Genomic DNA, 21,680 nt, shown 5'->3' with positions numbered 1-21,680 from the left:
AACTACTTTGCTCAGTGTCTAAAACATAGTATGTGCTCACTAAATGTTAGCTATCACCAAGCATTATAAGCCTAAATATATAAGAGAAACTTTCTCAGGGAGAGAAAGAAAGAGTTAAAATCAAAATTCAAACCCAGGCTTTCTGACTCCAAAGTCCTCCACTACTGCCCCTCATGCTGATGGTGAAAAGCTGGTGCTGAGCCGATTAAGGGAGAGTCAGGGTCCAAGAGTCCCTGGGGTTGGAGCCAGAGGAATGGAAAATAACCAAAGAACTGGGGGAAGGTTGGGAGGAATGGGTGTAAAAGGTTACATGACCAGGCCCTTGGGTTTGGACAGCAGCCCAGGATATAGGGGAGAAAGAAAAGAACTCTGGTTGTGTGATGATCACTTGTCACATGGTAGGGCAATGGTGGAGGTTGTTGGGAGTAGAATTTAGATGGATGAAGGAACAGGTCGGGAGGAAATGGAGCCCCTTGGAAGGCTGCCTGCCAAGGAATTTTCCTGAAATATATTGTGTTTTACTACCTGAATGATAGGCCTTGGATTTGATATTGGGGAAAAGAATCATGAAAACACTGAGGGTAAGAGATTAACTTGCCCCTATCCCTTACTCTTTTATATAAGATCTCCATGATTTCTCAGTGCTCATCCCTCTATCTAGCACTCTTCTCCTGATGAACTTGTATTCATCCTTTAAGACCCAATTCTCTTGGCTTAGTTTTCTCCTTTCCTGGATGGACCCAGCTCACTATTCATTCCTCCAGCAAAGGCCTTATCATATCTTTTTTAATGTTTTTTGTTGTTGTTTGTTTGTTTGTTTTTTACTTTACCTACTAGATTGCGCACTCAAGAAACATTTGCTGAGTAAGTGAATGAATAAATGAATGAATGAGCATTCCTATGCCATTCTTAGGAAAAAGATTACTAGCCCACCTACAAAAGGAGAAACTGAGGCTAAGAGAGCATCAGTTGCTGACTTCATATGAGGTGGGCCAGACATGGGGCTGAGCCTCCTGACCCTAAGGTCAGTACTCTGTCCACCAGCACATTCACCTGGGTCACAACTGAATAGGGGACAGAGACAAGCCCTGGGGAAAACTTCAGAGGCAGGTAGGCAAGCAATTTTGGAGACAAGGGAGAAGGATTCTAACACCAACTCAAGCTGTCAATGGCTGTTTTCCGTTGGCCATTTCACCTATCTGTAATGGGCTTTTAACTCTGGAAATGATAATGAAATATCGTAACCACACCTACTGAACATTTGATGAACTAGACTGTGATTTCTAGAACTCAGAGTTTATGTGTGTTTTGTTTGCAGCTGTGTCCTGGCACCTGGCATACTGGCTGGCACATAACAGGTGCTCATTAAGTGTTTGTTAGGAAGTGATAAGTGGAAGTTGAAATGTACACAACCATTGTCACTGTCAACTAAAAAAGCTTTTCTTCCTGGTCCCAAGATAGCTCCTCCACAGTTAATCAACTCTGGTGGCTCAGCTCTAAGCTCTGCCCTCACCCTTCACCCTCCCCACAGGTGGGTGGGACAAAACTTCCAGACTGGCCTGAGGTGGTCAGAGGCAGTCAGAGGTCCAGACGCACTGCACCATGAGTGTCTCGGTGCTGAGCCCCACAAGATTCTTGGGCAGTATCTCTGGGCTCCTGCAGGTAGCTTCCCTGCTGGCTCTGGTTCTGCTGCTGCTCAAGGCAGCCCAGCTCTACCTGCTCAGGCAGTGGCTGCTCAAAGCTGTCCGGGAGTTCCCGTCCCCTCCTTCACACTGGCTGTTCGGGCACAACCAGGAGGTAAATGGGAACGGGACAGGGGAGAGGGAGGGCAAGGAGGGCAGAGGCTTTCTGAGCGAGGTCATGGTCAGCAAGTCTATAGGACAAAGGCTTATTGTGAGAAGCACGTGGCCATGGGGGCAAAACTCAGATTACCCCTCATATTGTGGCTCCTCATCCCATGTGCTGGTGTTCTCAGTCTGTCAGATCCTCCTTCCTTAGGTAGGTCTACAAACTATTATGCCAGCCAGCCCTTTGAGGACAAGGGCTGCTCCTTTCTGCATCTCCCTGCTCCAGGCTCACAGAACAGAACTTCTCCATGCTTCCCTGCCCATGTCCACTCAATTCCATCCTGTCTGCCTGGCCCCGAGCTCGCCTGGGAACACAGACATCATCTCATGAATCTCTGCCTTAGGGGATTCACAGCATGTGTGGACAATAGACAAGAATTTAGAGAAGATATCAGGAACCAGGAAAAGGGATAAAATTGGGTGTAGGGGTCCAACAAGCTTGGTTGGCCTGAGACCATGGGTTTTTCAGATTAGTGACTGCAGTGCTAAAACCCTGGCAAGTTACTGGCACATCTGAGCAAGAAGGCTTCCAGGATGATCCCAGGGAAGGAGCACTGGCATCTGCAGCTCGCCATTAATGAGAATCTCTTTACCTGCCAGCTCCTATTCTCCACGCCCCTGCCCTGTGAGCTCCTTGGGGCTGAGGTTATCATCCCCCTTTCTGTGCGCTCATCCCCGGCACAGAGACTGATACAGAGGGAGCTTGACTAAGGTGTGTGGACTGACAGAAAGGAGCAGCTGGCAGGTTGGATGACAGGCAGTGCTCCCCAGCCAGCTCTGTTAGACTAGTCCCTGGGGGAAGGGCACAGAGCAAGGTGAGGGGGCTGCATGGACAGGGGCTCATCTGGGTGGGTGTGTGGGTTGAATAAGCCTTAGGAGGTGGGGTACGGCAGAAACCTGAGAAGGTTTCAGAGAAGGAGGCCAAAGATTATCTGCAGAGTGGAGCCCCAAATGGGAACTGCTCATACCAGCCACAGAGAGACAACCAAAGCCCAGTTGCTTCATGCAAATTTGGTACAAAGGACTTCCAGATGATTTGTTGATTTGGAGAAACTGTGACTTATGTTGTTGCAGTTGTCCCTTTTTAAGCAGAGATTTGACAGAAGGAACCACTCTAATCCTCCAGTGACTTTTCCATGTACTGATGGCATTAGATGGGATGTAGACTCAATAATTGGGTAATGCCATTTCCATAGCTTACATTTCATGGTGTGAATCATCTTTCTAATCCTGCTGGCCTAAGAGATACTGCAGTTACATTTTCCTTGCTTTTATAATACTGCCTGAGTTTTTCATTTATTTAATATCTCTGTAATTGACTAAGTCTGGAATTGATTGCCTCATGTTGAATCCAGATTGAAGCTAATCTTTCAGGCCAGATGACAAGGGACAAGGTGGGCAGTTGAGCATGGGGGGCTCCATTTTCAAGCTACTTGGGTTCATATTCCAGCTCTGCACATACTTTTATTTTATTTTATTTTATTTTATTTATTTTATACTAGGAGCCCAGCTTGTGAATTCGCATGGCTCCGCCCACCCTTGAGTTGCCTCAGGCTGGTCCCGCCTTCTCCCGCCTTCCCACCTCCCTGCTTCCCCACTTCCCGGCTCCTGCCTCCCCACTGCCACCCCATCTCCCTGCTTCCCCACTCCTGCATCCCCACTTCCACCCCATCTCCAGAGCAACATCTGTGGTGCTCGCAGGCAGCCTCCTGATGATAGGAGCTAATAAAGAGATGATATGCTAATGGTCCGGTCATGACGTGTTATGGTGTCCTGGCTAATTTGCATATTACCTCTTTATATGTATAGATTCCCCATCACCATTTATCCCCTCTTCCAATTCCACCCTCCCCAAAAAAACTGTTGTTTTTGTCTACAAGTTCTTTCTCTCTTTTTTGCTCAATCCCTCCAACCCCCACTCCCCACCTCCAACAGAGCTGTTTGCCTGCTCTCTATCTAGGAGTCTGTCTCTATTTTGCTTGATAGTTCCGTTTATTCCTTAAATTCCACATCTACATGAAATCATAGGGTACTTGTCTTTCTCTGACTGGCTTATTTCACTTAGCATAATGCTCTGCAGGTCCATCCATTCTCTGCAACATTCTTTAAATGCCAGCTCTAAGATTTGATTTCCTCATCTGTAAGTTGGGAATGAAGATGATTGTAGCACTCAAGTGGGTTCCTATAATGTTAGAATTGTGCCTGGCACAGACCAAGGCCACCATTACACTCACTCTAATTTGTATGAATTTACAGTAATGTTAATGCCTATAAAGGACAAGCATGTTAAAGGTACAAAATCACTGCATTAAGTAGTGATGGAATCTCACAAGGACTATGGAAAGGGGAACTAACATCTTTGGGATGCAAATAACACAAACTGCCCCATTCCCACCCCCAACTCTCATGTCCTCTCTCCAAACCAGGAGTACTGGCCATGCTAGCAGACCCCACATCTGAGGATGGCCTGTGTGGCCACATTATTACCTGTCCACCTACTCCCTTTGTGGAAATTTCTTTGTAGGGAAATTACCAGGGTCAGCCAGGTGAGGACGACTCCAAGGCAGCATTGCCTGCCTTGAGTGGCCAAAGCTTGGAGGGCACCTGGGCACTGGGTATTTGCCTACAAATCTGTTACCTCTGCCACTATGGGCATCATTCCCTCTATAAGAGTTCCTACTGGCTCTGGCCACACATGTTCAGGGACAGGTAGCATTCCCAGTGGGTTGACTGGAGAGCTGTCAGAGCAGTGGATGCCAAAATGGCCTAGATAGGAGAATGAAAATGCAGAATATAGTTTACCTCCTTTTGGTCCCCAAAGGGAAGCAATGACAGTGCCCAGCATCAGGAATTTCGGGAGGCTGACCGGCATGGACACCAAGCAATTGGAAAGAGGGCATGCTACTATGCTGAAATGGGGTCTCCCAGATCCCTGCTGTGCCAGTATGAGGGGATCCTAGAGGATCAGGTGACATAGATGGGGTGGTAAGAGGCTCTCACTGGTCAGTCCCCACATTGGATCAAAGGAGAAGGGCAGCCCCAATAATGTATGTGACCTGAGAGCATGAAGTATCCTCCTTAAGTCTTTTGAGTAGGACACTTCCCAGGTCACAGCTGGATTGTCTGCGCATCCTAACCCCCACTCGAACCCAAGCTCTATGGTAGCAGAGACTTGTGTTGTTCACTGCTGCATCTCCAGCAACTAGAATGGCAACTGACCCAAAGTAAGTGATCAATACATAGTTATCAAATAAATGAATGAGTGAATCACTGTCGTGAAAACATTGTGGGATGTCTTCCTAGCCCACAAGCTCTGAGATCTCTTCCCCCACATGAGTGAGCCCATGGATGCCCTATTCAACCCCAGCCACAGTTGATAATGAACACTTTGGTCATATTACAATCAGATTCTGGAATAGGATTCACAGTGCCACTCAGACACAGTATGGCAGTATTGCCTAGAAAATTGTCAGGTAAAACTCAGATAAACAGTTGGTAAGAAAATGAACGCGTGCAATGGACACAGACACTGGAGCAGTGGGGGCTTGCCTGGGGTGGGAATGGTTGAGGGAGGGGTGGTCAATTGGGGGAAAAAGGAGACTTACGTAAAACTTTAGACAATAAAAAAAAAAGAAAATGAATGCATGTAGTACAGAAAGAAAGAATGAGAGACTCAGTCCTGGCAACTCTCCAGTCCCTGGATCTACCCCTTTTGCACCCTGCTGCCTCCGGCCCCTGGGCTCTATGAAACACCCCAGGGTCCTCAGCCTTCTCTTTATCCCTTTTCTCTTTCTTACATTACCTCATGATTATATCTTTCACTTGCAACAAGAATTTTAATTAAGATTCACTCATTCACTCTCACATGTGCTCATTCATTCTTTCTTGCACCTCTAGATTCTTTTAAAAATAAGGCGCAATTCCTAAGAGCCATGCTCTATGCAAGCTCTAAGAACACAGAGATTACAGATATTAAAGGTAAGTTTGCCAACATGGGGCCAAGAAATTAGAACACTGGGTTGAAATACAATAATAGAGACTCCCAGGGAGCTGTGGGAACCCTGGGGTCAACAGGCTTGGGTGTAAACGCAGCTCACCTGGGCATATCCTGTAACAGTTTCCTCATTCTTCAGTGAAACAGGATAAAGTACTAATCCATCCCCAATCATAGGTTTGCCTTGAGCATTACACAATTGTCCTACTTTGTTAGGGTTGCTTAACAAACTGGGTGGCTGAAACAACAGAAACTGAGTGTCTCACAGTTCTGGAGACTAGAAGTCCAAATCAAGATGTTGTTAGGGTTGGCTGCTTCTGAAGGCTGTGAAGGCCTCTCTCCTTGACTAGCAAACCACGATCTTCTCCATATGGCTCTTCATATCATCTTCCCTCTATGAGTGACTGTTTCTGTCTCCAAACTGACCACTTTTTCTAAGGATAAGTATATTGGATTAGGGTCCCACTCTAATGAACTAATTTTAACTAAATTACTCCTATAAAGACCCCATCTTCAAATAAACCCACATTCTGGGATTCTGGGGATTAAGTCTTCAAGATGTCAATTTGAAAGGGACACAGTTCAACCAATAATTCTAATATAAGTTTTTGAAAAAGGCTTGTACATCACTCAGTCCATAACTGAACATTTATCGAACTTGTACTATGTGTAAGATTCTAAAGGCAGTTCTGAGTGAGGGTCCAACCAAAAGCCAGAATCTGACCTTAGACCAAGTCTTGATGAAGAGCGAGAATTCAGATCAGAAACTGGCTCATCAGATACAGTTCCAAGCTCCTAATAACTGCTGAGGGATCCTGAATTATCTCCCTGTGGCCATTCTACCCTTCACCATCACTCCAAAATCCAGACCTAAAGAGAAAGGTTTTATTGATTTGTCTTTCCCTTGCTTATAGTTCCAAACGGACCAGGAGCTACAACAGTTTCAGAAATGGGTAGAGAAATTCCCATGTGCCTGTCCTCGCTGGCTATGGGGGAGCAGGGTCAGCCTCATGGTTTATGACCCTGACTACATGAAGGTGGTCCTGGGAAGATCAGGTGAGACAGAAACCTGCATTGTGGCTGGAACAGCTCTTTCCTCTTGGGCACATGTTATTTGGGTTGTGGAATTCCAGAATTGTTTGCAGTTCTGCCCTCATTACCTGAACCCTCTACCAACTACCCTACCAGCCCTCAAGCCAGCTTAAGGCCAATAATATCTCTCTAAACCAGGGGTCCTCAAACTACGGCCCATGGGCCACATGCAAATACAAATATTGTATTTGTTCCCATTTTGTTTTTTTACTTCAAAATAAGATATGTGCAGTGTGCATAGGAATTTGTTCATAGTTGTTGTTTTTAAACTATAGTCCGGCCCTCCAACAGTCTGAGGGACAGTGAACTGGCCCCCTGTTTAAAAAGTTTGAGGACCCATGCTCTAAACTGAATGCTTAAACAACTATGTGAGGCCAATTTTTTCTTCTCTCTCTCTCTCTCTCTCTCTCTCTCTCTCTCTCTCCCTCCCTCCCTCCCTCCCTCCCTCCCTCCCTTCCCTCTCTTAGATTGAGATGATCTGTTATGTAAATTTGACCAGATCTGAAAAACAATTTGTTTTCAGTCCTGACTTAGGTTGGGCACCTTTAAGTGTTGCCTTTTCTGAGGCATGGGACAACTAGGATTCCACAAATGGTAGGAAGACCACAGACTGCTGTGTTTTCTCTGGCACTGAGGATAGAGCCTATATTTCTGGCACAGTCACCATCCTAGTCCTATTGGTGTTCTGCTGCTGAGATACTGAGTCTGCCTTCCTGAGCCCACAGTGACTGTTAGGACAGAGAGACTTGGGAATAGGAGGCATGTGGGAGGTCATTTGAGACAAATTGTCAGCTGACAATGATTAGGAAGTGATGGCAGCCCGTGGTCTGGGGCCACAGCCCTCCTGGGGACTGCCTGCCTTGTTTGGTTCCTTCCAGGTTCCTCCATTGCCCTACCTTTCCTTTCAGACCCAAAGAATCATGGTTCATACAGATTCCTGGCTCCCTGGATTGGTAAGTATGTGTAATCAGGACTGCTGTTCTCCTGCCAGGTAGACTTACCAAGAGCTATCTCTTTGGCTCACAGAGAACAACAGATAACCAGCACTATATCACCACCCTCATCTCTGAATCAAGCCTGATTTCTCTTCTAATAAAACCTTCACTCATCCCGGGTGGTGGCAAGAGCCCTCCTGAAACTCAGCTTCTTCCTGTGCTCTCCAATGTTTTCAGGGTAATATTCATTTACTAGTGGCCCAGTGCATGGAATTCATGCATGAGGGGGGTGAGGAGGGTGTGCCTCAGCCTGGCCTGCACCCTCTCCAATCTGGGACCCCTCAGAGGATGTCCAACTGCCGGTTTAGGCCTGATCCCTGTCTACACCAGCAGTCAGACATCCCTCTCACAAACCAGGACCATTGGCTCCTAACCACTCTCCTGCCTGCCTGCCTGATTGCCCCTAACCACTCTGCCTGCTGGCCTGCTTGCCCCCAAATGCCCCCCCCCCCAGCCTACTCACCCCTAACTGCCTCTGCCTTGGCCCCTCCACCATGGCTTTGCCCAGAAGGAGGTCTGGAAGGTCTCCTGGAAGGTATCCCGGTCTAATTAGCATATTACCCTTTTATTAGTATAGATGATCTTCTATGACCTGCCTACTCTACTTCAGCCTTTATCTCACAGCTGTCATGATGACCTCTTATTACCTGCCATTTTAGGAAATTCACCTTCCTGGAATGTACTGGCCTTTCCTGCCTTTGCCCATCATTTGCTTTCTTCTGACACCCTTGGTTCCTCCCAAATTGTCCCAAATCATCCTTCTGATTCCATCTCCCCTCCCCTGCCACATACACACACCTTTCTGTGGTCCAGGATATGGTTTGCTCCTGCTGAATGGACAGACCTGGTTCCAACACCGGAAGATGCTGACCCCAGCCTTCCACTATGACATTCTGAAGCCCTACGTAGTGCTCATGGCCGACTCTGTCCGAGTGATGCTGGTAAGTCCATCCCTCTCTCACTGGTCACACCCACTTGCAGCACAGCTCATATAGTCCACTAGGATACGAGTGTCCTTCAGACATCCATCACACACAACCAGCTAGAATAACATTCTCATATCCCATAAGGTGACAGAGCTTCCCAAAGTGGATGGGACAGGAGGTACCTGGGCACCAGTTTGGATCCACACTACTTTGGTCATTGCCAAGAGAAAGCAGAACTATGGTAGAAACAAGGTCTGCTCACCTCTCACCTCCATGTCTTAAGCGCAGTGGACTAAAGCAATAGTCATTCCTGTGGACAAGAAGACAAATGGCCACTCGCAGGCCTGGGCAGTGGCAGCTTCAGTGACAGGGTGGACATCCCAGGATGTCCTTCAGGAGGGTTATAGCCTGGGTGCCAGGGCTTCAGCATGAAATTGAGCAACTCCATTGAAGGAAATGGAGATTACATCTGCACTCACAGACCCGGATCCTGATCCTATCAGCTATGCTCAGCTAACATTTGATGAAGGGAAGAAATTGAAGTCCCTGATGTCTCATCCTTAGGATCCCCAGTACTGACCACTTAGGTTACCTCTTGCCTTGACATATTTGCTTCCTAGAGTTGGAGTGCACCTGTCCTTCAGGTCTAGCTCAATCTCAGGACAGAGAAGATTCACCCTATGTCCTCTGAGTAACAATGTTTTCTGGTCTGGTAAAAGGTAGTTACCGTCATAATTTATTCTGCAAATGAAAACTAATTCAGACTATTATGAGGGAACCTGTTTAATTAATAATCAAACTTTATGTGAATATAGTCCTCACTTTAGTAACATTTGCTTTAAATCTTTTTGTTTGTTTGGTTGTTGTTAATCTGAACCCAAGTGTATTTTTCCCATTGAATTTTAGAGAGAGTGGAAGGGAGGGCAGGGGAGAGAGAAACATCGATTTGAGAGACACATTGATAGGTTGCCTCCCCCATGGACCCCAACTAGAGCCTGGGATGGAACCTGCAACCCAGGTACATGCCCTTCACCAGGAATCGATCCTGCAACCCTTCGGTGCATGGGTCGATGTTCTAACCACTGAGAATACTGGCCATGGCACTTTACAGTCTTAATATACTACAATGCCTCTGTTCTGGAAAGTAAGGTATCTGGAGAGACTAGAGAACAGAGATGCCCTGGGGGAGTAGAACAGGTTTAATGTCCACCTCCAACCACAGGACAAATGGGAGGAACTCATCAGCCAGGACTCTCACCTGGAGATCTCTGAACACATCTCTTTGATGACCCTGGACACCATCATGAAGTGCGCCTTCAGCCAGAAGGGCAGCCTCCAGACAGACAGGTCAGTGATAATCCTTCAGCTACTGGGTTTTTATTTTTATGAAAAAGCAAGAGTTTGTTAAGAGCTCCTGACCACGGACAAATTCCAGTCCAGATCAAAGCTTGACTCAGCCACAGATCTCTAATACCTGGCACAGGTTGCTCACAACAATTATACAGGACTGCGAGTCTCAAGGGCTGTAAGACAGAGCAATGAATGCCTCAGTGCCACCTGTATCCACTGTTTGGGGAAACTCCCACCTAGAGCCCCACTTCACCTCCAGGTCAGAGGCCTCCCAGTACCCTACTCTGTTCTGTATCTCCTCTCTGCAGCAAATCCCAATCCTACATCCAGGCCATTAAGGATGTGAAAACTCTCTTTATTTCTCGAGTGAGGAATTTCTTCTACCAGAACAACATCATCTACTGGCTGACTCCTGATGGCCGCTGGAACCAGCGGGCCTGCCAGCTCGCCCACCAACACACAGGTTGGACTCCACCTCCTGGGCTTCTCCCCTCCTTCATCACGCACATCTCAAAGGCACTGACCCTCAGGAGGAGTCTGATCCCTGCTGACCTTTGGGGCCAAGATGTCAGGGTGCAAGGGACGGTGTGAGAGTTTGTATGTCTCACCACATCGGTGATGTCACCCCCTCCAAGCAGCGCTCAAGCAGAGCCTACTTCATGGGTGTGCTATTAAAGAAAAGCCTGACTTGGAATCAGAATGTGCTAGATCTCACACCGCTCATGTGCACACTCACTCCCACACTCATCCTGATTCACTAGCACCCCTATTGGAGCAGGGTGGGGAGTAGATGGGGTCACTGTGGGTTTCTCTTTCTGGGCATTCTGCTCTCAACTCTTCCTTGGAACCACTGTTCTGGGACAGACAGAGTGATCAAGCTGAGGAAGGCACACCTACAGGAGGAGGAAGAGTTGGAGAAGGTCAGGAGAAAAAGGAACTTGGATTTCCTGGACATCCTCCTCTTTGCCAGAGTGAGTGTCTATAGAAGGGACCTGAGGCTTTGCCCAGAAATAAGGAGGAAGGGGCAAGCTATGCACTCTTGTCTGCCTTTCCCAGATGAAGAATGGGAGTAGCTTGTCTGACAAGGACCTCCGTGCTGAAGTGGACACATTCATGTTTGAGGGACATGACACCACAGCCAGTGGTATCTCCTGGATCCTCTATGCTCTGGCTACTCACCCTGAGCATCAACAGAGGTGCCGCAAGGAGATCCAGAGCCTCCTGGGGGATGGTGCCTCCATCACCTGGTGAGTGCTCAGGAGATGGGAGAGCCCTGCCCACCCAGCTAGACAAGAAGCCCTGGTCTGCCTAGGCCCTGCCTGCCCTCAGATTGGGCTTCATTCATTCCAGGGATCACCTGGATCAGATGCCCTACACCACCATGTGCATCAAGGAAGCACTGCGACTCTATCCACCTGTACCAGCTGTTGGCAGAGAGCTCAGCAAGCCCATCACCTTCCCTGATGGACGCTCCTTACCCAAAGGTCTGGACTTCACCACACTCACTAACCTAGAAATTCTGCCATAACCCGTGGCAGATCAGACCCACATATCCTAGAACAGTTCTGAACCTCTCTGGTCTAGTTTCTTCATCATTAATTGGATGCTTACTATATAGTTTAGATGAAGACTGTAAAATGCCTGGCACTGAGTTAGACCATAGAAAAAGTTCAATAAGTTAGTTCTTTTTCCAACTCAGAGAGAATAAATCATATCAGTACATTTACCAAAATAGACATCTCACATGAATAGAATCCTAAGCTTCTATCATTCTCCAGGACTAACAGTTCATCACATGTAGAATCCATGGTTTCATCCTGCTACAGTAATTCCATTTGATGGCACTGATGCTCTATGATTCTAACACTCCATGTTCCCATCCCAACGCCAGATTACAAGACTCTAGGGCAGGGGTGGGAAAACTTTTTGACTCGAGGGCCACAATGGGTTCTTAAACTGGACCAGAGGGCCGGAACAAAAGCATGGATGGAGTGTTTGTGTGAACTAATATAAATTCAAAGTAAACATCATTACATAAAAGGGTAAGGTCTTTTTTTTATTTCAATAGTTTTATTCATTTCAAACATTTTAACAAGAAGAATGTAAACACTAATTATTATAATTTGAAACTTCAAAAAATGGAGGAATCATAGCACAATAACATACCTTATATTGAAGATGGCAAAGGCAAAATAAAATTGCCTATCAAAGGAAAGGTACAAAAGCCTTTCAAATTAAACTTAAACATAATAAAATAATTTAAAACTAAAACAAATAGAAAAGAACAAAATGTGTAAACAGTAAATTAAACATTTTCTTTAGTGCAACTTCCAAATTATGCCCAGGACGTAGATGTAGATGGCAATGAAGACTGGGTTGAAAGGTTTTTGGTCTTTAAAACATCAACTTCCGTGGGAACAGTGTTGTTGGTCTCCTTTTTTAGCTAATGGATCAAAGTCTGGAGTTAGTTTTGTTGTGGCTATTCTCAGGATAGATCTGAGGTGTTCATCAGTTAAGCTGGATCTGTGAGGGGCTTTGCTGATGTTCATGACGCTAAATGTCTGCTCAAAAACATAGGTTGACCCAAACAGCACCAGTATCTTCTGTGCCATCCTCCGGATGTTTGGAAAAGTGGCTTCATTAAATGAAGCATAAAAGTCTCTTAGTTCAAGAGAGCTGAATTTCTCCTTTAGGACAAAGTCAGACTGAAGATCGATGAGTTCCAGTTGTACCTCTTCTGGTGCTGTTTCACAGTTTTGTGACAAAGGACAGACCACCAGTTGAAGTGACTGGTCAATTTTTTCAACATCAGAAAACCGATGACAGAATTCTGCACGCAGGTCATCCAGTGATTTGCTGTATTTCTTCACGTTTTGGATGGTCTCCTTCTGTGTGGCTAGTGTGGCAAAATGAGTGAAGACTTTGTCTGAAATTTGTCTGGAAAAGAAAATCAGCTTTGATTTAAAGGCTTTCACATTAGTGTACATGTCATGTACATACTGATCTTTTCCCTGTAGCTTCACATTTAGCTCATTCAAATGTGAAAATATATCTACAGCAAATCCAAAGTCACACAGCCAATTCTTGTCACTCAGCTCAGTAAGTTCGTCAGACTTCCCCTTTAATTTCAAAAATGCACCAATCTCTTCTTTGAGCTCCCACACTCGTTGGAAAACTTTGCCCAAACTCAACCAGCAGACATGAGAGTGGTAAAGTAAGTCGTGGTGATCCGCATCAGTTTCCTCCAGAAACTTAATAAACTGATGGTGCTGAAGTCCCTTTGCTCGAATGAAATTAACAAGCTTTACGACTGGATTAACAACATGATTAAGTTGTAATATAGACTTGTACAATGATTTCTGGCGAATAATACAGTGAAGAAAAATAACATCTTGGTTAGGGTTCTCCTCTTTCACTTTATCCTGAATTCTTTTTAGCAGTCCAACATTTTTTCCAGTTAAATTTGGAGATCCATCTGTCGTGACATTAGCAAGTTTGCTCCATGGTAGCTTCATTTTCTCGATGACAGTAGACACCCGGTCATACAAGTCCTCTCCCCGTGTTTTTCCTTTCAGTGGCTCCATGGCTAAAAACTCCTCCGTAGTTTCAAAATTGTCACTAATCCCTCAGATAAAAATTAAGAGCTGAGCAGTGTCCTTTACGTCATTACTTTCATCCAATGCTAGTGAATAAAACTTAAAGAACTCTGCCTTACTATTTAACTTGCTGGCCAAGTCTTCATCAATCAGTTCCACTCGATGAGTCACTGTCCTGCGCGATAAGCTGAGTTTTTCAAACTTGCCTTTGCTCTCTGGACACAAGAGACCTGCTGTCTCTATCATACATTCTTTCAAAAACTCACCTTCAGAGAGAGGTTTGCTAGCTTTTGCTAATTTGAATGATAGCATAAAACTTGCTTCGGTAGTTGTCTCTTGAATTGCAGTTTGTCTGTGAAAGACATTTTGCTGAGCCTGTAATTTAGCCATCAACCTCTGTGCAGTAGCCTCCCGTTCTTGAGGTGACTGCTTGCTAGCATAGTTGCCATGCTTTGTGGCAAAGTGACGGCTGAGATTGTACTCTTCGAAGACTGCGTTTCCTGGCATATCAGACATACCGGCATTGATCGGACTTCAGGGAAAAAATATTTTGTTGTCCACTCCCTCTTAAACACTCGGCATTCACTGTCCACTTTCCTTTTCTTTGGTCCACTCATGTTTAATATTGGGCTAAAACCAACAGTACCGTTCTCTTATTAAATTATTTACTAAAATAAGACAGTAAAGTATAAAAACAAGTGATTAAATTTGCTCTACTATAACATTTTTGGTCTTCTAAAAAATATATATATAACAAAATCATCTGAAAAAGTTCAGACATGGGACAGAGGCACACACTGACCAGAGGAAACAACCCCTTTCCTCCATAGGAAACCTGTGTATCTTTCACACAGGCCCTTTGTTTATGGTAACACACATAGCTGCACATTGCTGTGTCTTCCAGACACACTTGTATGGGAGGTGCTAGGGCAGTGCAAAACATGGGTAACCAGTAGTTACCACTAGCACTTCCGTTACTGGCAAAAAACAGCCGCAGTGCACATAGTGTCAAAGAGCCCATTATCAATGTCAGATTGCATCCACTGGACTCTATAAAAACAACCAAGTGCCACTTTTAAATGCCCATTGCAACAGTTTTTCTTATTAAAAGCTGGAAATGGCAGGATATTTATATATATACCCCTACTGTGACAGCCTGGCAGAGCATTACAAAGGAGAAAACCCAGCATCTGGTGATGTCCACAAGTACAAGACTTCAGGCTGTCATTACCAGGAAAGGGTTTCATCCAAGTATTAGATATGAACATTTGATTTTCAGTTTTTCATTTTTCCAATTACTTCTGAAACCCTGAAATTAAGTAATTTTGTAATAAAATCTTTAGTTCATCACATTTCTATACAATCTTTTTGTTCAACCCACTGAATTAGGGTTCATTCACACTAACCGTGCTGCCGTTGCAGTGCGGTGCAGTACTGCAATGCAGTGCAGCTAGGGTTAATGCAGGGTACACAGGTTTCCATCATGTTTGCGTTGATGCTAATGTGCAGTGGTGCATGTTAACACAAATGCCCTGTAGCACGCATTTTTACAGCTGAAAGTCTTTGTTGTTTTATTAACAAGTCATTGTGATGTACAGAATGTGGGAACAGGAAAAAATTGTGTTTGAGTAGAGCTCTTAATCTTACCTCAGAAAGGCTCTGATACTGTGCTCTCCAGGGGCGTGTCTCCCTACATCACCACGATAACGTGTCTACGCATTCCCAGGGTGATGTCGGGATACGGATCCACGGGCATTACAAGGAGCCTCTGGAAGATTGAGAGGTTGTTCCTTCTACTGAATGGGCGGATATAAATCCGCCCACTCAGAAGAAGGAGCTGCGGCCGTGTTTCCCCACGTTGCCATGTTAACACTGCTGCTGGTGAAGGAGCGGAGGGGAGAGCAAGAGAACCCTCTGCTCTTTCGGCTCCGAGGGCCGGATAGTACAGCCTAACGGGCCGGATCCGGCCCGCAGGCCGTAGTTTGCCCATGGCTGCTCTAGGGGCAATTCTGTGCATGGTCACATCTATTTTAAAATGCTCCATATCTGAGGTAATGTATGCATAACTCCTCTTTGACAAATGCAAAAAACTGTATAAATGGCAGCTAATATAATACTGACTCGGTCCATGGAATCTTCCTCACCAGGAAATGTTGGACTCTGTTGTGGCTTTCGGAATTTCACTCTAATCTAATTCTCTCAGGGGTAGATGTAGATGTGGTTTCTTTCTTACGGGATCTAGGCAAATGAGGGAGATCAGGAAATCCACTGTCATAAGGCCTATGGTCCAGTCCAGCCGTGGGCAAACTACTGCCCGCGGGCCGGATGCGGCCCGTTTGAAATGAGTAAAACTAAAAAAAAAAAAAAGACCGTACCCTTTTATGTAATGATGTTTACTTTGAATTTATATTAGTCCAAACAAACACTCCATCCATGCTTTTGTTCTGGCCCTCCGGTCCAGTTTAAGAACCCATTGTGGCCCTCAAGTCAAAAAGTTTGCCCACCCCTGGTCCAGTCCCTAAGGAGCCCTGAGGTTGATATCAGAGAGCACCTGATGACCAGATCTGAGAACACTGCCATAGTTGGAGGTCACTCTTTAGCTCACCTTTGGTGGTCTGTATTCCAACCCTGCCACATCCTAGCTGTGTGATCATAGGCAGGTTGCTCAGCCTCTTGGAAGCTCAGGTGTCTCATCTGAACCACAGAAATATATATTAGCACCTTCCTTGGAGGGTTGTGGTGAGGATAGATGAGTTAAAGCATAATCCCCAAGGGACTCGTGGATGGCACTTGATAAATGTGAGTTTTACTTTGAATTGCTCCAAAAGAAGGCCTTCACTTCTTTCTTCCTCCTCACTCCTGGGTTATAGACTCTTAATGTGTGCACATGTGTTTTTCCATGTTCACCCCACCTCTATTGCAATAGGATCAATCCACTCAGAGTGACTCTCATTGTGGCTTCCAAGCTTTTTGTGCATGCACCTGCCCCCTGCTGGCATGTGTATAATCAGTCTTCTCTCCTCTACCTGCCCAACAGGAATCTATGTCTCACTTAACTTTTATGCACTTCACCATAATCCGAAGGTGTGGCCTAACCCAGAGGTATGGTGGCTGTGGGAGGGAGGATGGGCTGAGGAAGGGAAGATGAACTGATCTTTCTAGACAACACCTCCTCCTGTGCTCTCATGGATTGGAAGGAGGGCCTTGACCCTACCTGTCCTGGCCCTACTGCTCTCTCTGCAGGTTTTTGACCCTTCCCGTTTTGCACCGGGTTCTGATTCACACAGCCATGCTTTCCTGCCCTTCTCAGGAGGATCAAGGTGAGGCATCCTGTACTTGGGTGGTGGGCATCACTGGGGGCATACCTTGATGACTGTGACCTACACTTATATGGTGTCTGCTGTTATGCCCTTGTATATTGTTGTGTTGAGAAGGAGGCGTTTTTCTATATGTACAAAAGAAAGGTGGCATTTCAGGGCAGGGCACAAACACTTGATCCGCTGATTTTCTCTGAAAAGCAATTGATTGTCATTGTTGTTTTCTTTTGCTTTTTGCCAACGTTGGACTGTGTAGACGGTAGAACTGTGGTATATAAATCCCAAGTTATATATAGAATTTTGCCTACTGTCAATGTCATGGTTATGTGAATGTTAATGTGAAGTCCAACTTTTGTGGGGAGACTGCAAAAATAGAGAGGCACATATTGCTCCAAAACTCCTCAAATGGCTACTTTCCCAATGGCCTACCACCATTCAGTGTCAGTCATTGTTTTAAAGTTCAGTGATTCTAGCAATTTCCTCACTTCAGGAATATGACTTCTCAGAGTTAAAGTTTTTTTTATACAAATTAAGCTTCAGATTGCTTTTCTCAGTTATCAGTAATGTTAAAAAGAGGTATGTTTTTTCTCTTCCCACAGTCCAGTCCAGGAACTGCCTTTTCTACTTCACTGATCTGTCACTCACTGTATCTGTGACATTTGCATGTGTTTGGATTTCTAGCACCTTCCTTGTCCTAACTGCTCAAACCCTAATCATGAAAGGCCTACTAGCCATTTGAAGAGAATTTCACTCCAATGTGTGACTCTCCAATTTTGCAGGCTATCCTACAAAAGCTTGAGTGTACATTGATATTCACGTACCAAGTAAATGTGACTAATATATTGATATTCACATAAGCATGTCTTGTATATTAATATGCACAAAAGCATGACTAATTTTCCAGGAGACAAAATTCTATATATAAAGTGGGTTTTATATAGCAAAGTTTCAAAGTTTACACAGTCCAACGTTGGCAAAAATCTTAAAAAGAAGGTCAATCACTGCTTTGAGAGAAAACGCACTACTTTACATACGACACACAACATTTGAAAGGCTCCTGGTGTGTAAAATATAAGCATACCTGAAACAACTGAAATGGAGTTGGACAAATGTACTCCAGAACGCCTGCTGTTTGAAAATCTGTAATGGCTACAGAAGCCCCCCTGTAAAATAGTCACTTCCACAAACTCTGTACTTGGTTACTAAAAATAAGCTTTTTCTGCCCTACCTGCTTTGGCTCAGTAGTTAGAACATTGGCCCAGGGACAAAAAGGTCACAGCTTTGATTCCGGTCAAGGGCACATACCTTTGGTGCAGGCAGTCCACGGCTACAACTGGGGTGGGTGAGGGAGGCAACCAGTCATTGTGTCTCTCTCACATCCATGTTTCTCTCCCTGTGTCTCTCCCCTTCCCTTCCACTCTTTCAGAAAAAATCAATGGGGAAAAAACACTCGTGTGAGGTTTAACAAAACCAAAAAAAAAAAGGGGGGGGGAGCAGAAACAAGCTTTTTCTGAATCCATAAATCTATGAATTCTTCAGATGGGAATCAACTTTCACAGAACACACTTTTTAAAAAGTTTTCTTCCAGAGATTGATTGGCTGTACCATTTGGTTTCTCCCAGGATTGAGTCCTTCCTCATAGATCTTGGCTTGAAGTCATGTGCCTGCCACTAGAGGGCCAGAGAGCACTAGGCAGCTCAATCCCTAGCTCAGAACTCAGGTTTACTTTTTTTTCTTCTTCCAATGTTAATTTACTTTTTCAATTCAATTGACTCCATTCCCATATAAACGTATTTCTTAAGCCTGTGCCTGTGTGCCAAGTCCTGTGCTAGGAGATGGGAAAGATACTGTCCCAGCCTCCAGGAGTTCACAGTCAAGAAACAAATACCTCTACTCATGACACAATATTCATCCATCCTTTCACTTGCTCATTCACTGACTGAGCACACTGTTGAATGTTCCATGTTCCTTGCACTGTCCAGGGCACGGGATGGTGAGGGATTCTTAAATAAAACACTAATTCTGCTTTGGGGGTCTTGGGAGGAAAGGGTACTGCTAGCAGGGGGTGAGGATGGCATGTCATGGGGATCAGACATGAACATGTGGCAGGCAGAGGTGCAGGGCAGGCATTCTCTGTGATCTCAACAGCATGAGCTGAGCTAGGAAGTGGAGCTGGACAGGTAAGAGGTGAGTGAGGCAACAACCCATGGAGGGCTTTGATGCCAGCTGAGGCATTGGACATGTCCTACCTGTGATTAGGGGCCTAGAAGGAGTTGAGTTGGGCAATAGCTTCAGTGAAGAGTTAGAGGAGGCAGGGAGACAGAAAAGTCCAGGTGAGGAAACTGATGGATGTCAAGGAAAGACATTTCTGTAGTAGAATAGGAAGGCTACAGAAGCTGGTTGACTGAGGGGATGCGGGAGAGGCAGGAGTCTGGACCATTCATTGGAAGGCAGGTGGTGCAACTGGGTGAAGCTGACTAATCCCGGATTGTTCCAAAAACTCCCTGTTGCATTTCTGATTGCTTTACAATGATCACATATCTCCTTCTCTTTAAGGATCAATGTCTCAGTGTATGCTCCTAGAAAGTAGGGAACTAAGTGTGGTGACCACCTTACTCCATGTCATGCACTGACCTGGCCTCAACATTATGAAACCAGAAACTGCTTGTGGAAGGAGTGACCAAATTAATAATTAACCTTGTAGTGATTCACTTGACTTGACTTGGTGGCTTAAGGCGCTGACGATCCCCTAACAGGATTTCATGGCTGCTGAGAACAGAAGTAGGAGTTAGGAGCTACTTCTGGAAGAGAGATAGGCTTTGTCAAAGTTCAGGGGCAGAATGTGAGGCAAGGGTTGTAGGGTAGAAGTGCATGACCTAAAAGGAAGGGGATTGGATTGACTTACATCAGAACACCCTGTTCCTGGCAAGGGCTCAGTGACAAATGCCTGCCCAGCTGAAAACAGGATTTGATGCCATTTCTCATGTTGTTTTCCTCATATTGTCATCTTGGCCCAGGAACTGCATTGGGAAGCATTTCGCCATGAAGGAGCTGAAGGTGGCTGTGGCCTTGACCCTGCTTCGCTTTGAGCTGGCGGCAGATCCTCTCCAAGCTCCCATCCCCGTCCCAAAGATTGTCTTGGATTCCAAGAATGGGATCCACCTGAAGCTCAGAAAGCTCCTCTAGTCCTTGTTGGGACAAGGGCAAGCTCTGAGGAACTCCTTCCTGCCCTTCCCTGTCTATCTCCCCAATTCCTGCTTTCCACCTGCCCTTCCACCTGATGTCCTCCTTTCCAGCCTCTGCCTGTCTGCCCCTTTCTCTGTACTTTTCACTTGCTGCCTGCTTGTGCTTCTCTGTATTAGTCTCCTTTAGCTGCTATAATAATTTACCACAGCCTCAGTGACTTAGAACACCACCAATTTCTTCTCTTAGGTTCTGGAGTCAGAAGTCTGACATGGGTTTCAATGGACCACCACCCAGGTGTGGGCAAGGCCACCCAACCTCCAGGGCTCTAGGAGAGATGCTCTGTCTTTGTCTTTCCAGCATCTAGAGCTGCATTATTACTTCTTTGGCTCCTGGAGCCATCTTGCATATTCAAATCCAGCAGCATCTTCAAATGTCTCCTTGCTTCTATCTTCACATTGCCTTCTCTTTTGTGAGGACATGTGTGATTACATGGGCCACACAGATGAAACAGGATATAGTCACACCTGGCAGGGAATAGACTGTGGACATCTTGGGAGCCATTCTTGAGCCTAATTGGTCCCCATGTGACTACCATCAGTTTGTGTTCCTGGTGGCCTTCTATGTTTCCTACCCATTTGTCATCTCCACACCCTCCCCTTTTTGCTTCCTCCCTGGAAAAAATTTTACAATGTCAGTAAGAAGTGTCTGTCTTTTCTTTATTTCCTTTGTCTTCCCCTTCCTGCCACATTTGGTGACTACGTGGTTAATGGTCCCCTGACTCTGGGCTCTCTATTCCCTTTTTTATTCCTCCATCAGCCTCTCAACCCAAGCCTGTTCTCTTGCTGGTTCTGAACATATGTCTTCCTCTTATGCAACCCCATGCCATTCCTAAGTCAGGGTCCTGAATGCCATAGACCAGCAGTTCTCAACCTATGGGTCGCGACCCCTTTGGGGATCAAACGATCCTTTCACATGGGTTGCCTAAGATCATCGTAAACACATATACAATTACATATTGTTTTTGTGATTAATCACTATGCTTTAATTATGTTCAATTTGTAACAATAAAATTGGGGGTCACCACAACATGAGGAACTGTATTAAAGGGTCGCGCCATTAGGAAGGTTGAGAACCACTGCCATAGACGGACCTCCTGGCATACTTCCTGTTGCAGTAGGATGCCTAATTCTGCTCCCTGACGGCCTTCTCCTCCAACAAGGCTCTCCCTCCCAGTCCCATGGCCTCCCAGGTCACTGCTCTAACAAGAGGAAGAGTGGACAAACAGTGTTTGACTGAGATATAGAGCAGGAAAGTGAGCTAAGAGCATCCTGTACAGGACTTTTGGCAGGTCCCTGGAAATCAGGTGGTGCAGAAGGA

The 21,680-nt window shown here is 45.5% G+C and overlaps 1 protein-coding gene across 2 annotated transcripts; it reads left to right on the top strand.

Moving 5' to 3' along the window:
- Nucleotides 1-446: 446 nt before the first annotated feature.
- On the top strand, nucleotides 447-21,216 carry LOC118676913 (cytochrome P450 4A11-like). 2 transcript variants are annotated; one of them, XM_036351575.1, is made up of 12 exons: nucleotides 447-581; nucleotides 6,756-6,897; nucleotides 7,842-7,886; nucleotides 8,742-8,869; nucleotides 10,077-10,201; nucleotides 10,513-10,667; nucleotides 11,069-11,175; nucleotides 11,261-11,451; nucleotides 11,555-11,688; nucleotides 16,838-16,902; nucleotides 17,044-17,120; nucleotides 20,135-21,216. In XM_036351575.1, the coding sequence occupies exons 1-12, from the start codon at nucleotides 567-569 to the stop codon at nucleotides 20,301-20,303; spliced, it is 1,353 nt and encodes a 450-aa protein (XP_036207468.1). In that variant the 5' UTR covers nucleotides 447-566; the 3' UTR covers nucleotides 20,304-21,216. The 2 variants fall into 2 exon arrangements, with proteins under 2 accessions (XP_036207468.1, XP_036207467.1); XM_036351574.1 differs by lacking the exon at nucleotides 447-581 and adding an exon at nucleotides 1,543-1,797.
- The last annotated feature ends 464 nt before the right edge of the window (nucleotides 21,217-21,680 follow it).

Source organism: Myotis myotis, unplaced genomic scaffold (assembly GCF_014108235.1).
Source record: "Myotis myotis isolate mMyoMyo1 unplaced genomic scaffold, mMyoMyo1.p scaffold_m19_p_2, whole genome shotgun sequence".
Classification (NCBI taxonomy): domain Eukaryota; kingdom Metazoa; phylum Chordata; class Mammalia; order Chiroptera; family Vespertilionidae; genus Myotis; species Myotis myotis.
This window is presented reverse-complemented; position numbering and strand designations above follow the sequence as displayed.

What these genes read in the sequence shown, in the direction of transcription:
- LOC118676913 (XM_036351574.1), top strand. Translation starts at nt 1,603, where the DNA reads ATGAGTGTCTCGGTGCTGAGCCCCACAAGATTCTTGGGCAGTATCTCT. An exon ending in TGTTCGGGCACAACCAGGAG is followed by an intron (nt 1,798 to 6,755) that starts GTAAATGGGAAC and finishes CCTTGCTTATAG; the next exon opens with TTCCAAACGGACCAGGAGCT. An exon ending in ACTCTGTCCGAGTGATGCTG is followed by an intron (nt 8,870 to 10,076) that starts GTAAGTCCATCC and finishes CTCCAACCACAG; the next exon opens with GACAAATGGGAGGAACTCAT.